This window comes from Panonychus citri, unplaced genomic scaffold, assembly GCF_014898815.1.
Source record: "Panonychus citri isolate SS breed McGregor unplaced genomic scaffold, ASM1489881v1 Contig00111, whole genome shotgun sequence".
Taxonomy (NCBI): Eukaryota; Metazoa; Arthropoda; class Arachnida; order Trombidiformes; family Tetranychidae; genus Panonychus; species Panonychus citri.
The window spans coordinates 1,105,900-1,119,800 of record NW_026515516.1 but is presented as its reverse complement, the minus strand read 5'-3'; the positions used below and the strand labels follow the sequence as shown (position 1 = coordinate 1,119,800).

At 29.7% G+C, this 13,901-nt stretch overlaps 2 protein-coding genes across 2 annotated transcripts in view; both read left to right on the top strand.

The window, feature by feature from the left end:
- LOC128389823 (uncharacterized) overlaps window positions 1-13,901 on the top strand; it is a 196,440-nt gene that overhangs the window by 119,039 nt on the left and 63,500 nt on the right. The gene's annotated exons all lie outside the window — the stretch shown is intronic.
- LOC128389820 (uncharacterized) lies at window positions 654-12,291 on the top strand. Its single transcript, XM_053349453.1, has 2 exons — window positions 654-1,371; window positions 11,869-12,291. Exons 1-2 carry the CDS (start codon window positions 1,245-1,247, stop codon window positions 12,210-12,212), a joined length of 471 nt encoding a protein of 156 aa, XP_053205428.1. The 5' UTR covers window positions 654-1,244; the 3' UTR covers window positions 12,213-12,291.

Sequence of the window (13,901 nt, the reverse complement as noted above, 5' to 3'; positions counted from 1 at the left end):
CGTGCTGATTACCCTTGATCATCTTCATCAACGTATAAATTTTCATCTCTAATCATCAGAAATGTAATATCTTCATTCATCAGGATGTTGAAAGTTAAGATAAATTTACAAAGAGAAATTTTTTCCTTTCTATTTTTTTCCTCTGTCTTTTTAATTTCATTTCTCTGTCTATTTTCATCATCATCATCTCAAGATATGGATGATGAATTAGAGTAGGAAGATAAAAAAGAGAAAAAGAATCAATTATATCAACATGTGATATCACCTTTTCCATACCAATCATAATTTTTGCCCTTTGATTTTTTTTTCCTCATCATCATTACGATAATTAATCAGTTATCGTTAATTGTTTCCTAATCAAAAGATTATATTGTCAATTGGAAACAATTTGTTTCTACCATTAAACTGATAGAAAAACGTCATTGATACCGAAAGTACAAAAATTGCAGAATTTTCTGTTCTTTTCTTTTTGGCGGTAAATTCAAAATTGTAGAAAATTCCACTTGACAGTTAATCGAATCAATCTCTCTGAATTATTTTCTCCCCTTTTCTGTTTATCTTTCATCTATCATGAAAAGATAATTAGAGTAATTTTATCAACCCTTTTCATCAGTTATCTGTTTGTGCCAAGTTCCAAGTAAATTCTGATTAGTATTAATGTTTTTATCTTTTTCTCTTTTCTCAAACATTTTATATATATTACGATACACTGAACTCTAATAGATGGAGTTGGTGATTAACTCAGAATGGAAAGAGATGAGTGAGAAGAATCAGAAGAAAGATGATAAAATTGATTTTCTTTTTGGGTAGAATCTTTTTTCATGATCTTCGATCATACAGTTCAGCCATTTTTTTATTTCTATTTGTTTATCTTATACATTTCATCATTCCATAGGTGTGTTCTCTATCTCTCTCTCATACACAGACACACTTTCTCTTCCTCTTTTAGTCAGCATCAATTTATCTTATATTCTCATTCTCATGTGTAATGTTTACCGTTATATGTTATTTGTTATTCTCTCTCTTCACCAACATGTGAACATAGACACTTTGATAATCATAAAAAATGATTATAACCATGGATTAATTACTATTAAATAGCCGCAATCTATTTGGATATTTTATCTCAACAAATTTGTTCTTTTTTTCTTTATTATTATTATTGTTATCATTATTATTATTTTCTTTTTTCTCTCTCTCTCTCACTCTGTTTATCTTCATCACATTCACTTGTTAGCTCTCATATGGCTTATCATCATTTCTGTGTAACTTTATCATCTTTATCACTTTCTCTCGCTTTTTTACTGCACTTTTCACCGACAATATATTCAAATGCTGAAGATTTGGTCCAAGATGAATCTCCTCAATTCAGTAAGTTCTCTTTATTTGTCAACCAAAGTTCGTCCAAGTGAAAGAATAAAAAATTCTCACATGAATTATTATCCATTATTATTACATGTATATATATTCATCTTCATAGTTGTCCTCTTATTGTATTTCCATCATTCATCCAGGAGACATTAGATAAAAATATCCCAATATCCAATTAGAATTCAATTCATCACATAAAATTTTCTAAATCGTTATTATTATTATTACTACAGAAAATTCATTTCAATTTTCTCTCTTTTCCTAATTCCAATCTTGAGGAATCTTGAGGATAGATAACCTTGAACGTTCGTGATAGATTCTGAATTGAAACAGTGTCCATGGTGAATGTTGATGTATCCATACATGTGAATAGAAGGAGATAAAAAAACAACAAGTTGTTCAAGGCTAATTTCAATTAAAATTCAAATGGTATAAATATTGTATTTACAATATTCATCATGAGTATTTCATTATTTTCAGGATAATTTAATTTTCAAGTAACTTTTTGCTACCTCTGACTCTCTCTCTCTCTCTCTCTCTCTCTCACTTATTCTCTTCCTATCCCTCTTGAAAATTATGATGAATATGGGCTAGAATAAGAGACATTGAATTCAGTTTGAGAGAAGATTTCATGAGAGGATAATTTACATAAATTTAAATCTGAATAAGTTTCTGTTTCTTTCCTTTAAAAATTAATAAGCTGAATGTTATAAGGAATGAAAGATAGATATTAGAATGCTGATTAAGCTAAAACGATGGAGAAAATTCTGACAAAGAAAATGCTTATTCCGAATGATAATAATGATACTAATTATATATTCTGATAGGTTATTATATGTGTATATATATTTATTATTATTAATATTATGAAAGTAAAGGGATGGAGTAAGTTGATGATAATGATGATGGTGGTTGGTGAAGGATATGAGAGAGAGAGAGAGAGAGAGATGAGGATGGAAAGGTGGAAAAAAATATTTCAATATAATATGATTATCTCAACTATATCTTATTTATCACGCAATCAACTTTGAATAATAACGACAATGATGATAATGATAATTACTATTATTATCTGAGTTGATTTTCACCATGAATCCATCATGAAGGAGGGACCATGGAAATGTTTCCATTACAACAACTCATTTAAAAGTATTTTATACATCTATCATACTTGTTTATAATTTCAGGATACTCTTTCAAATATCATGATAATAATAATAATAATAATAATACATTATTCATCACCATGAGATTACAATTTTTGTTTACCTATTATGAGAGTTATCATGATAATCAACTCGATATACTTTTGATTCTGAGAAAATTGAAATAAACAATCAACAACAAGAAGTAAAAGTTTTTTACTTTCTCAACACGAAAAAGATAATATAAAATATGAAATAGTAAATTGTTCCAGCATGAAAGATGATAATTTCTCTAGCATGATACAGAAAAATGGAGAGAATATACTAAACAAAGAAAAGAGATAATGATAATTAAATAACTTGTGAGAACTTTTGATAAACACTTTGGTAAAACGCCTTGGGAGAAAAAAGATTCACCATAAGAATCATTCTCATCTCTCTTTTTGTTGAGGAGAAAACAACTCTCAGTTTTTATTATTTTCTTTCTAATATTTACTCCATGGTTATAATCATTTCCCTTTATCATTCTATTGATATCATTATTATCAACAACAATGTTATCAATATAAGAGAAGAGAAAAGCTCAACCTCGATATACATTTAAAGATTTTTTCTCCATTGAATTATCACTCCAACGATAGTGATGAAGATAAAAGAAACAACGGAAAGATAAGATGAAGGAAAAAAAAGATTCTCGAACATCTTTTTTTTCGTTGTATCGCCTTCTTTTTCATTTTTCTTCTTTTTTTTTCTCTTACAATGTTTATAGCATATATCTGGAATTATCAGAATTCCCTCTCGCTCTCACTCCCTCTCCCTCTCTATCTAATAATCTACCGTTATATTAAGTATCCAGTATAAAGAAAGATACATACTCAAGAGTCCAAGAAAACTTTCTTCATCTGATTAGAGTTCAATATGTGTGTGTGTGTATCTGATAACCATGCAGGGAGTGATTCCAACACTATTATTATTATTATCATCATCATAGTCTTCCATAGTGATCATCATCATTTCCAGTCTACTACATTGATGATAGAAAAGCGAAAAGATGTAGACAGATATATAAAAATGAGAGTGCATATAATATATTATATGCAATCGATTGATTGAGATTGTTTTACTTTAGTCACTAATGATAATAATAGTATCTCAATGTTGTCTAATCTCTCTCTCTCTCTCTTTTCATTGTTGTGTAGCCTTGTATTGAGGGCTAAATATTACCCAAACATTATCATCATCATCTTCGTCATCATCATTAACATTATCAAAGACAAAACTGGGAGGAGGTCCTAAGTTAATATATGTTATTAAATATGATCGATATACAAAATCAATGTGATGTAATGAATTTTGGAAATCCAACCTTGTCTTTTAACCTACATTTTCATTTGGATTATTGTTAAGACCATGAGGTTGAAGATGTTGAGATGAATATGATTACCATTCATTTACAATCATCATTACTTATTATTGGAGATGGTGAAATGGTTTTCGCTCCTTATCAAAGTACTAATTAGATTAAATTGTGTTGATCAGTTTGTTGATTAAATTTAATTTCCACTTTGTTTTCTTCCTCTGTCTCTTTTTGCTTTCGCTTTTTGATTAGTTAGTAATTTGATTAAAAAAAGTTTTCACTTTTTCTCATTTTTCATTAATCTATTACATGAAATGAGTACAATTTGATGATTGTTAATTAAGCAAATATTAAATCGATTGCAAGTAAACTATTATTAATATTAAACTTTTATTTTCCATGGTAATTATGATTAAGTGCTTTCTGAAACACTAATATCACTTTATTAGATTCTAGAGTTGATAGTAATTATCTCGTTGGCCAGAAATCAATTCTGGTCCCTGAATCTGAGAATCAGTTTATCTCGATCATTATTATTGTTTCAATATTGACTTCTGGTTTATCTTCCTCATTTATCATCAATATATTCACATGATGAATAATCTCAAGATGAAGATGCTCTTTTCCTTTTGTTATAAGAATATTTCTTTCATACATATAATATATACACCAATATACATGTATAATCTGATCATGTACCAGAAATAAATAATAATATTACCAATTGAATTATTCAGGAATCAGAAATACATTTTGTATATTAACCTGTGGGGATAAAGTTTGGCAACTTTTTTTTGTCTAAAATTCTAATAATTTGAAAATTTAAAAAATTCGAATTTTTTTCTGTCATCTATTAGCTTTGCTATAAAATTATCGACAAAATTAAGAAATCAGCTGATTCGAAAAATGATAACTTCGATAAAATCAGAGAACTTTCTGAAAAGATATTAGCTCTTTCGGTCCATCTCTATGTTTTCTCTTGGATATGAAAATTTATCTTCCAATTTTCTGATCTGAATTTGAATAATACGATTTTTTATTTGTCGTAAGAATATAAAATTTCAATATGAAATTTATAACATTTCAAATTTCATGAGAATTTGGTTGAAAAGTTTCCAGACTTTCTCATCATTGGCTATCATAGACAGAGAAATATTCAAATTGAATTGGGAAAAGTTTTCCATGAACTTTTTTACACCAATCGGTCAGCCCATCCATTCAATACGCATGTTATTGATTGATTATTTTGTCATGAAGATTACCCTATGAAAAAAGAACCACATTGAAACCTTATCATGATATAATCGATAAAGTCAATGATGAAAGAATCTGATTAATTTAATTTCTTCCTTTTGGTGGAAGAGAAAAAAAAAGTACAGATCATGTTCTCTATGCATTTGATTTGATACCATTTCAAAGGTAGAATCAATTTTCAGGATAAAAAAAGAGTAAAAATAATGTTGCTGAATCAGATAACTAAACTTTTCTCATCGACTTTCAAAGTTCATCTTCCCTGTAAGAGGTTAAATGTTGAGACTTGATATATAATTCCCTGTAAGCTTATGAAGGTCAAACTTAATTAGGTCAAACGGTGTAACAATAATAAACAGATTCGAGTGATGAAAAGTCATTAGATGATGAAGATGAAGATGAAATAATAAAGAGATGACTTTTTATCTTCATCATTTATATATATTTCTATTTCTCAAGCTTACACTTCATTACCTTTACGAACATGGTTGTAAACCTCAAACTATATTATCATGTTATCTTCAGAACTCTCAGGAATCAGAAAAGGAGAGAGAGAAAGGGAGAGAAAGAGAGAAGGAACAATAATTTGAAGATGAGAGTGAGAGAAAAGAAGGAAGAAAAAAAAAGATGAGGATGAGGGATGAAAATGAAGATAAAACTGAAGCAGCACAAATCGGATTAGGATTTACTGGGTTAAATATCAATCTTTTATTAATAATATTTTCACCCAACCACAATTTCAATCAATGTGAGTAGATTCATTTGAAAAGCAATTCGTTACTCTCCTTAACCCTCATCATTTCACTCTTAATCCCTCATCATCCTATCATCATCTTCATCAGTTTTGAAATAGCAAATCGAAACGAATCATGTCTTGTATTATTTTTATCTTTCTTTGTATTTCTCTTTCTACCTGAATTTGTTATCAAACATTACAGGTAATATTCAGCCATCCAAACTGAGTTTGGAACACAAAATAAAATCATTTACACATACAATCAATTAGACTATTTATCTAACAATTGGTGTGATGAAATTTTACCCATGAAACAATTGGTTTTCAATAAGATATAATCACAATTTGATTTCTCTCTGCGGACGAATGATATAATTTTTTGTTCCAAATTCAATTTGGATGGTTGTGTATAGTTGTTATGTTGAAATTTCTATTCCCAGGTAAAAATAGCCTCAGGTACTTTTAGATATATTTATGGTGAGAGTTATCATTCAATTTTATTTTTTTTCCTTTTTCTTTCAACCGAAACTATCATAAAGTTTGTGACCTTTTACTGAACCAATTTTGTTTTCTTTTATTTCTCCAATTAGTGTACATATAGATTATCTCAAGATTCCACTCGAATGGAAGAGAGAGAGAGAGAGAGAGAGACTGTCGATTATGATGACAGCATGATGATATTTCTTGAAACTTTTTTCTTCTCCTGCTATTTTTTACTTCTCATGTTTATCCAAGTCTCACAATTTACATTGAACTTTTTTGTTACATCATTACCTTAACATAGCCTGTTATGTATTTTTTTTGATGATAATTGAAAATTATTATTATCATTACAATGGTTTCACTATTCAATTCATTCAGAATTGCTTATCTTTCATGAGCAGATAATTTCATTTCATGAACTCATCATGTTTCATAAGATGAATACACGAACCATCAAATTAATTAGTAACTTTACTTTTCCTAATTACTTTTTTTTCATATTATCCAAGTTGATTATTACTACAATTTTCTCCCTCTATCTCCATTTCCTGAATTTCAATTGCTGCTTATTTTGCAATTTTTTCTTCTCCATGAATTATGATTGAAAAAAAAACTTTCCAAACAAAATGATGATACAAAATTGAATAAATCTTTTCAATTGTTTACTCATAATATACAGCCAAGGGAAATGAGTTTGACGGTAAATTTATATCAATTGCGCAGGTAAACCCAAGGGACATGATAACAATTAAAGTTGAGATAAAACTAATTCAGTATTTCAAAGGGTAACCATCATTAGTAATTACATTTTCAATTCTTTCTGACATTGATTCGTAAAGAGATTTACAAAATTCAGGTCTAATTGTTTTTCTGACCACAATTAACTATCATATTCTTCATCTCATCTCTTGTTTCAGCTAAATAATTACAATTGAGAAAATCAGATTTCATCATACCCCAGACATTTTCAATGAGATTCAAATCAGGTGAATAGGGATAAATTTAACATTTGACAATTAACACGATGAGGTGAATTCGGACTATTGAACCAATTGAAAAATTCTAGAATGATACGAGCTTTATGGTGGACAGTTATCATGACCCAATAGCAAAGAGATGATCCAAAACGATTTTCAATTAATTCAAGTCCATAAGTCGAAATGATTTCATGATAAGATGATGAATTTAGTCTCGAATCGAGAAAACAATCGGTCCTAATCCGTGATATGTAATCGCCGCCCAAACTGATACTACTTGTCGATGGCAATGGTCAGAATAGTTGACAAATTTTGGATTGTATCTTTCTCCTTTGGTTCTTTTCACAATTCTTATTCCATCCTTTTCTGAAGATACACAACATTCATCGACAAAAATACATTTTTTCCAATCAATATCTCGATAGTTCATAGCCCATGTTACTCTATTCATTCTGTTTCCATAAAGAAGCTTAGGTTTAGTCGCTGCATGATAAGAACTGATTCCTTCTTTTTCATAAAAGTTGTTGATTGTTTTGGGTGACACACAAAATCTAATTCTTTTGATTGTTGTAGTAGGAACAAAGGATCTTCATGATATTTTAATAGAATTTTCAATTTATCATCTTCATCAAGACACTTGTTGATTTACAATGAGCATAATCATGGTCGATGTTACCTCTTTGTCTGTATCTTTTTCTCCATCTTTCTACAGTTGAAGACTAATATTTAATTGTTGAGAAATGTCACAGTTAGTATGATGATGATTAAACAAATAAATGGCCTGATTCCTGACCGATGAACTATAAGCACGAGGCATAATGAACAATTGAATTACTAGCATTAATTCAAAACAATTACATGTGTGATTTAATCAATTTAATTGTTATCTTAACTCTAATTGTTATCATGTCCCTTGGGTTTACCTGCGCGATTGATATAAATTTACCGTCAAACTCATTTCCCTTGGCTGTATTAGCATAAAACCAATAGCTCTTTGGGAAAAGCTCTGAATCAGATTTTTACTAGTTGATTTCTATTCCATGATAACAAATAAATGCGAAGAGAGAAAGAAAAATTTCTTCGAAATAAAGTATTGGCCAAATCGTTTTTCTAGTTTTGTGATATTTTATTATTACTTTTATTTTGTCTCTCTCACTATTTCATTCTCACTCAATTGTTCACCAAAGTTTCCTCAATGATTTTCAGGATAGAAAAGACTCCCAGTTGGGAATTTTCCTTTTTATATTGAGATTCAGAGATAGTTTTTTTTTCACCATATTACATTATTGCTGTGATAAACTTTTCGATTCTTTGTTAGTTTGTTTGCTGTTGATTTCGAGACAGAATTAGAGAGAGAGAGAGAGAGAGAGAGAGAGTAAATTTAGTGATGAGGATGTGGAATAAGATAAAGAAGAGAAAACTAAGTGAACTCAAGCAACTTCATTGAAGAAAACAAAGTATAATATGATGATAATGATGGTGATCATCATGATATCATGGTGAAGCTGAGGAATGAGATGAACATTGTAAATGTTACATTAAATTAGCTTTGTTAGGCTTGAGTGATTTTGTGTGTAAAGAAGCAGGAAAAAAATAGATGAGGGTAAAAAAAGTAAAAGTAAAAGGATGAGGATGAAGAGATGATGGAAACAACTAAGTCAATGTAGTTCATTCAGTTGAATATGATGGAAATATAATGAAAGATGAGGATGTACATTCATTAATTGGTGATGAATCAGGTGAATCAACGTTTGACTGTTGATATCTTGTTGTTGTTGTTGCTGTTGGTAGTGATGATGGTGGTTCTGATATGCTATTTTATCATGAAAAAAAAGGTTCATGGTAATAAATTAACCTAAAGGTGAAATACATGATTTGTGAACTAGGAATATAATTTCCAGTATATTGGGATGAAGTGAAAGTTGAAACATTGAAATGAGATGATAAGCAATTCTTGATAAGACATCATTCAGAATATGATGAGGATGGAAAATGAATGGAAGATAATTTGTCAAACTTTTTGAAGTGAATGGAAAGAGTTGAAACAAGTAAATCAATGTCATAATCCTAATAGGAGACAAATTGAGAACTTTTTTCCCTCCATGGCTGAATGAAAATTCATTTTCTCTAAAATGAACTTTTCTCTTTCTCTTTTTTTTTGCTTCTAATGAAATTCTCACCTAATTATCAGTTATCTCACATTGACCACCATCACATTTACCACACTCATCATGATAGTTTAGAGAGATAGAGAAACAGGAGTTTTTCCGTTCTCTCATTCTGTCATTTTGATTTCTTTCTCTAATAATGTATGTGGATATTTGCATTTATTTTCTATGCTGGTTGATGAATTGATCTGTCAGGAAACCTCAGTTTCTTATTCAGATTTCATCAGGTTGATTGAATTCACTGGATCGGATGATGCTCAGATTATTTTTGCAATGGAAATCTATCCCTTGAAATAATATTTTCTCATTCTCTTTTCTCCACAACTAATCTGATCACATTTTTAGAAACAACATCCAATCATTCTGATTCCATTAATAATATTTCGCTTTAATATCAAATTGTTGTCATAAAGTTTTCTTACTGTTTCTTATTGAACTTTATTCTTTGCTCTCTTACCTTTATATTTATTATTTGTAACTTATGAATAGTAATTTTTTACCTGAATTTCCAAATGAAAGGTAGGATAACTAAAACTCATCCGCTTAATTTTTCGTAATTAAGAGTAAATCAATTAACTGTCGCCAAAAAATCCGAGTAAATTAAGTGACGTTGACTAAACAATTATTTGTGGCTTACCGGCACCCGGTATTAATTTGAGACTGTAAATTGACCTCTAGATGACCATTAGCTGTGTAAAAATAAGTTTTGTTTCCAAAATTTAACTTGTCTTTTTATGAATAATAATAATGTAATATTCAGAAAGTTGAACATATTATACAGGGAAATTCAGCTACTCTTTGCTGTTTTCTTTTCACGATTACTCGAAAATCACTTGACCGATAGATTCCATATCCAGTCTACGGAAGTTCAAGTGCTATTCTGTCATATTTCAAGGTCATAATGGTTATGTAATAACGTGAGTTCATTTATGAATTTCATTTTCAGCTATGTATTAGAATCATCCGGTTAATCAGATCAATTAAGTTCAACGATTAGCTATTACAGTGTTACATTTCGATTCATTCTTGATTTGCATGTTATCCATCTATTTGATCAAGAGTTCTATCACGATTAGATCGAATCATGCTGTTAATCAGATTAATTCAAGTTCAAGATATAGTCATAATTACATATTAGATCATGTAATTAGTTCGATCATTGAGTTACTTCAGTCAAAACGTTTCATTTGATTCAAATCATTCTGTTCAATGAATTCATGCTCAATAGATTTGAATAGTTAATCAGTCTTTCATCATCTATTATTACTCAATTTATATGAACGTAGTTGTAGTCACATGATTTAAATCATGCCAGCTCTTAATTACAATTATCGTTCGAGATATTTGCTTTCGTTTTTGTCTCATTTTGAACGTTTATACGATAATTAGATTATCATCTTCCTCTCTTTTTCTCTCAGTGCAATCAAACTCTCTTGTATTCTTTGCATAATCAGAGTCATTCAGGGTAAAATCAGGCTCAGATTAAACTCCAAGAAGATGATAAAAACTGCATCACTCATCATATACATGTAATAATAATGATAATAATTTTTCCTCATCATTCTCCTCATCTAAAACGTACGCATCATCATGTTACCTTTTCACCGTCAGAAATTTGCATGAAACATGATAGAAAAACAATACAAGAACAGGTAAGATCCAAAAAGTGTCCATTTTCAAGCATCGACCTTAACAAGCTAACGACAATTCCATCCTTGTTTATAATGAATAAAATAATGTGACAAAATTTTCTTACGATAAAACACCTTAGAGCTTTCTATGAGCTTCAATTAATACCAAGTGCAATTGGACTAAATGATCTATAATTTGAGATTCAATGACTCTTTCAATTGCAACCCAAAGTCTAATTCAGTTAATTATCAGCATCTAAAATTTCAGAACATTTTTCAATTATTCTAAATCGACTTTCTCGATATGATTGTACAACTTTTTTGATAGACATTTAGACTAATCTTTAAATTCTATATACATGTATATGATAGAACATCATTCAAGTTCCAAGAGTTTTATCCATCGACTTGCAAGATAATTATTAAGATAATTATCACTCTACAGATGATCAAGACTATATATTGATTTCTGATTATAATGATATAATGGTAGAAAATATTATCAACACTAATTTATCAGAGATATTGATTGGTTCAACATTATTGACCATCGGCTTGGTTACTTTTTACCCTTGTTAAGATTGATGCTAAGAAACGGACACTTCGAAGATATTGCCAAATATTAAATTTCGAACAATGAAAAGACGATCAAAAAAGTTCCAAACATTAACTATTCTTTCAAAACTTGAAATGATCAACTAATGTTTATCTCTCTCGCTCTCTCTCGCTCTCTATTTTTCCCTCTCTAGAACCACATCCTCGTCATCATCGATATCATTCATCACTTATTACTTATCGACCTTATCATAATCAAGAAGACACTCAAGTGGCCTATCTACCAATTCTAATTATTTTAATTGTTATTAGTCTCTTCCTGATTGTCAATTGTTATAAGAAGGAATCATCACCAAATATACCTGATCTCACCGAGACCAGCTGCCTTTCAGCCTTTATTTCCCGGGCTTGTAATAGCAATGAAGTAACTGGACATCACTCATTTTTACTGCCAAAAGTTAAAACAATACATCAACCAACCTCATTAATAATATCACCTTTAACAAATCATAATAATAGTAATAATAATTATGTTTAAGTTTATTTGTATGCTATTTCAGCAGAGGTTTTGGTGATTTTATATATCAATTATTAAAAGTCGATCTTTTTTTTCGTCATTTGATTATTTCCTTTTTTTAATCCGCTTTTTGATGGAGTCTTAGAGCCCAAAGAATTGGAGATACGATTGCATTTATTATCACAATTTCTTGGGTTCTAAGTTGTATGATGTTCCCTGTAAGCTGAATATACCCTTAGGTTACATTATTTCTTGGTGATGATCTTCAGTCCATTTAATGTTTTCATCCCATTTTCTTGATGTTTTGTTGCTGCAAGATTATAAGGCTGAGAAAATTGAAAGAGAGAGAGAGAGAGAGAGAGAGAGAGAGCAGGAAGAAATTGATGGATTTTGTCTGATTACATGAGTGTATATACTTTCCCTGGAAGATCAAGTAGCTTGGAGTAAAAAACAGTAGCATTGATTACGATTGTAATGATATATATAAGATGATGAATAAGATGAGGTAAAAGAAAATGGCCAAGAAAAATTGCATTTCGATTATCATCTTATTCATTTTCTCATCATCTCTATGCCTATTGTTACATCTTGAGCATCTAATAATCATTTTCCTCTTCCAACCTTTTACAGAATAGATATTGAAAGAAATAATAATAATAATAACCATGGTAAGCACTCTGATTGTGGTTTTCTATTCCTTGAATGAATATCGTGAATATTTTCACGTGACCTTGAGAAGACAAGCACTGATAATAAAACGTTTTCTAATCGATATAAATCTAGAATTCGAGCCATGATTCAAAACAATTTAAACGGTAAGGGAAGAGAAAATTTTAACAATCGAATTTAAAATGCAATCATTCCACTTTGAAGATGATTAAGATGATAATCCATTTACTTCAGGTAATCATCGGAATCTGATTGATGGTGGTGGTGGATAAATAGTGGGAGGAAAATAATTGAAATGATCCTGTAAACATAATAACCTAGAGAAAGAAAATAAAACAAAAAAAAAACAAACGAAAAGATGATAAGACTTTCCCACTCCCAGCTAATATTTTTCACCCTGCAATCATGTTTATCACCTTTAATACCTTAACCATGTATATTATCACATAGTGAGTGAGAAAATGAGTGAGTCAGTGAGAGAGAGAGAGAGAGAGAGATAAAGCAAAAGAGGTAAACTAATATAACTATCAAAGTTAATAAACATGTAATAGATGAGGTAAACGTAGCGAAGGAGGAAAAAAATATATAACTAGAATGAAAATACATGATGATTATTATGATGATAAAAATGATGATAAAAAAGTGGGTGAGATGACAAGAAAGTACATTAAATAATCTGAACTAAACCTAAGGTTAAATTGAATAACTCAGGTTTCTCCATGTTAAGTGTAATAACAATGATAGAAATCATTTTTTTTTTCCTCTCACCCACTCTCACGGAGGATAAGTAATATGTGTACATAGAGTGATGACCAGGGTGGGAAATGATGGTAAGATGTAATAGTAGATGAGGGTGGAAAATTGAATAATCGATTCAGTGATGTACTTTTTTGTTATCTCTTGTTGTATCTTGGTAATATACAACATTTACCTTAGTTAATTTGATGTATTTATAAGTATAACGAGTATGAATGTACATGTAGCATTTTTGATCAAAATTTTGCCATCATTAGTTACTGGAATTGCTCATGAAAGTTATTA

Excerpts from the sequence above, each read along its gene's own strand:
- LOC128389820 (XM_053349453.1), top strand. The coding sequence starts at position 1,245 with ATGGCTTATCATCATTTCTGTGTAACTTTATCATCTTTATCACTTTCT. Across the intron at positions 1,372-11,868 it reads AGATGAATCTCCTCAATTCA|AACCACATCCTCGTCATCAT; the intron begins GTAAGTTCTCTT and ends TTCCCTCTCTAG.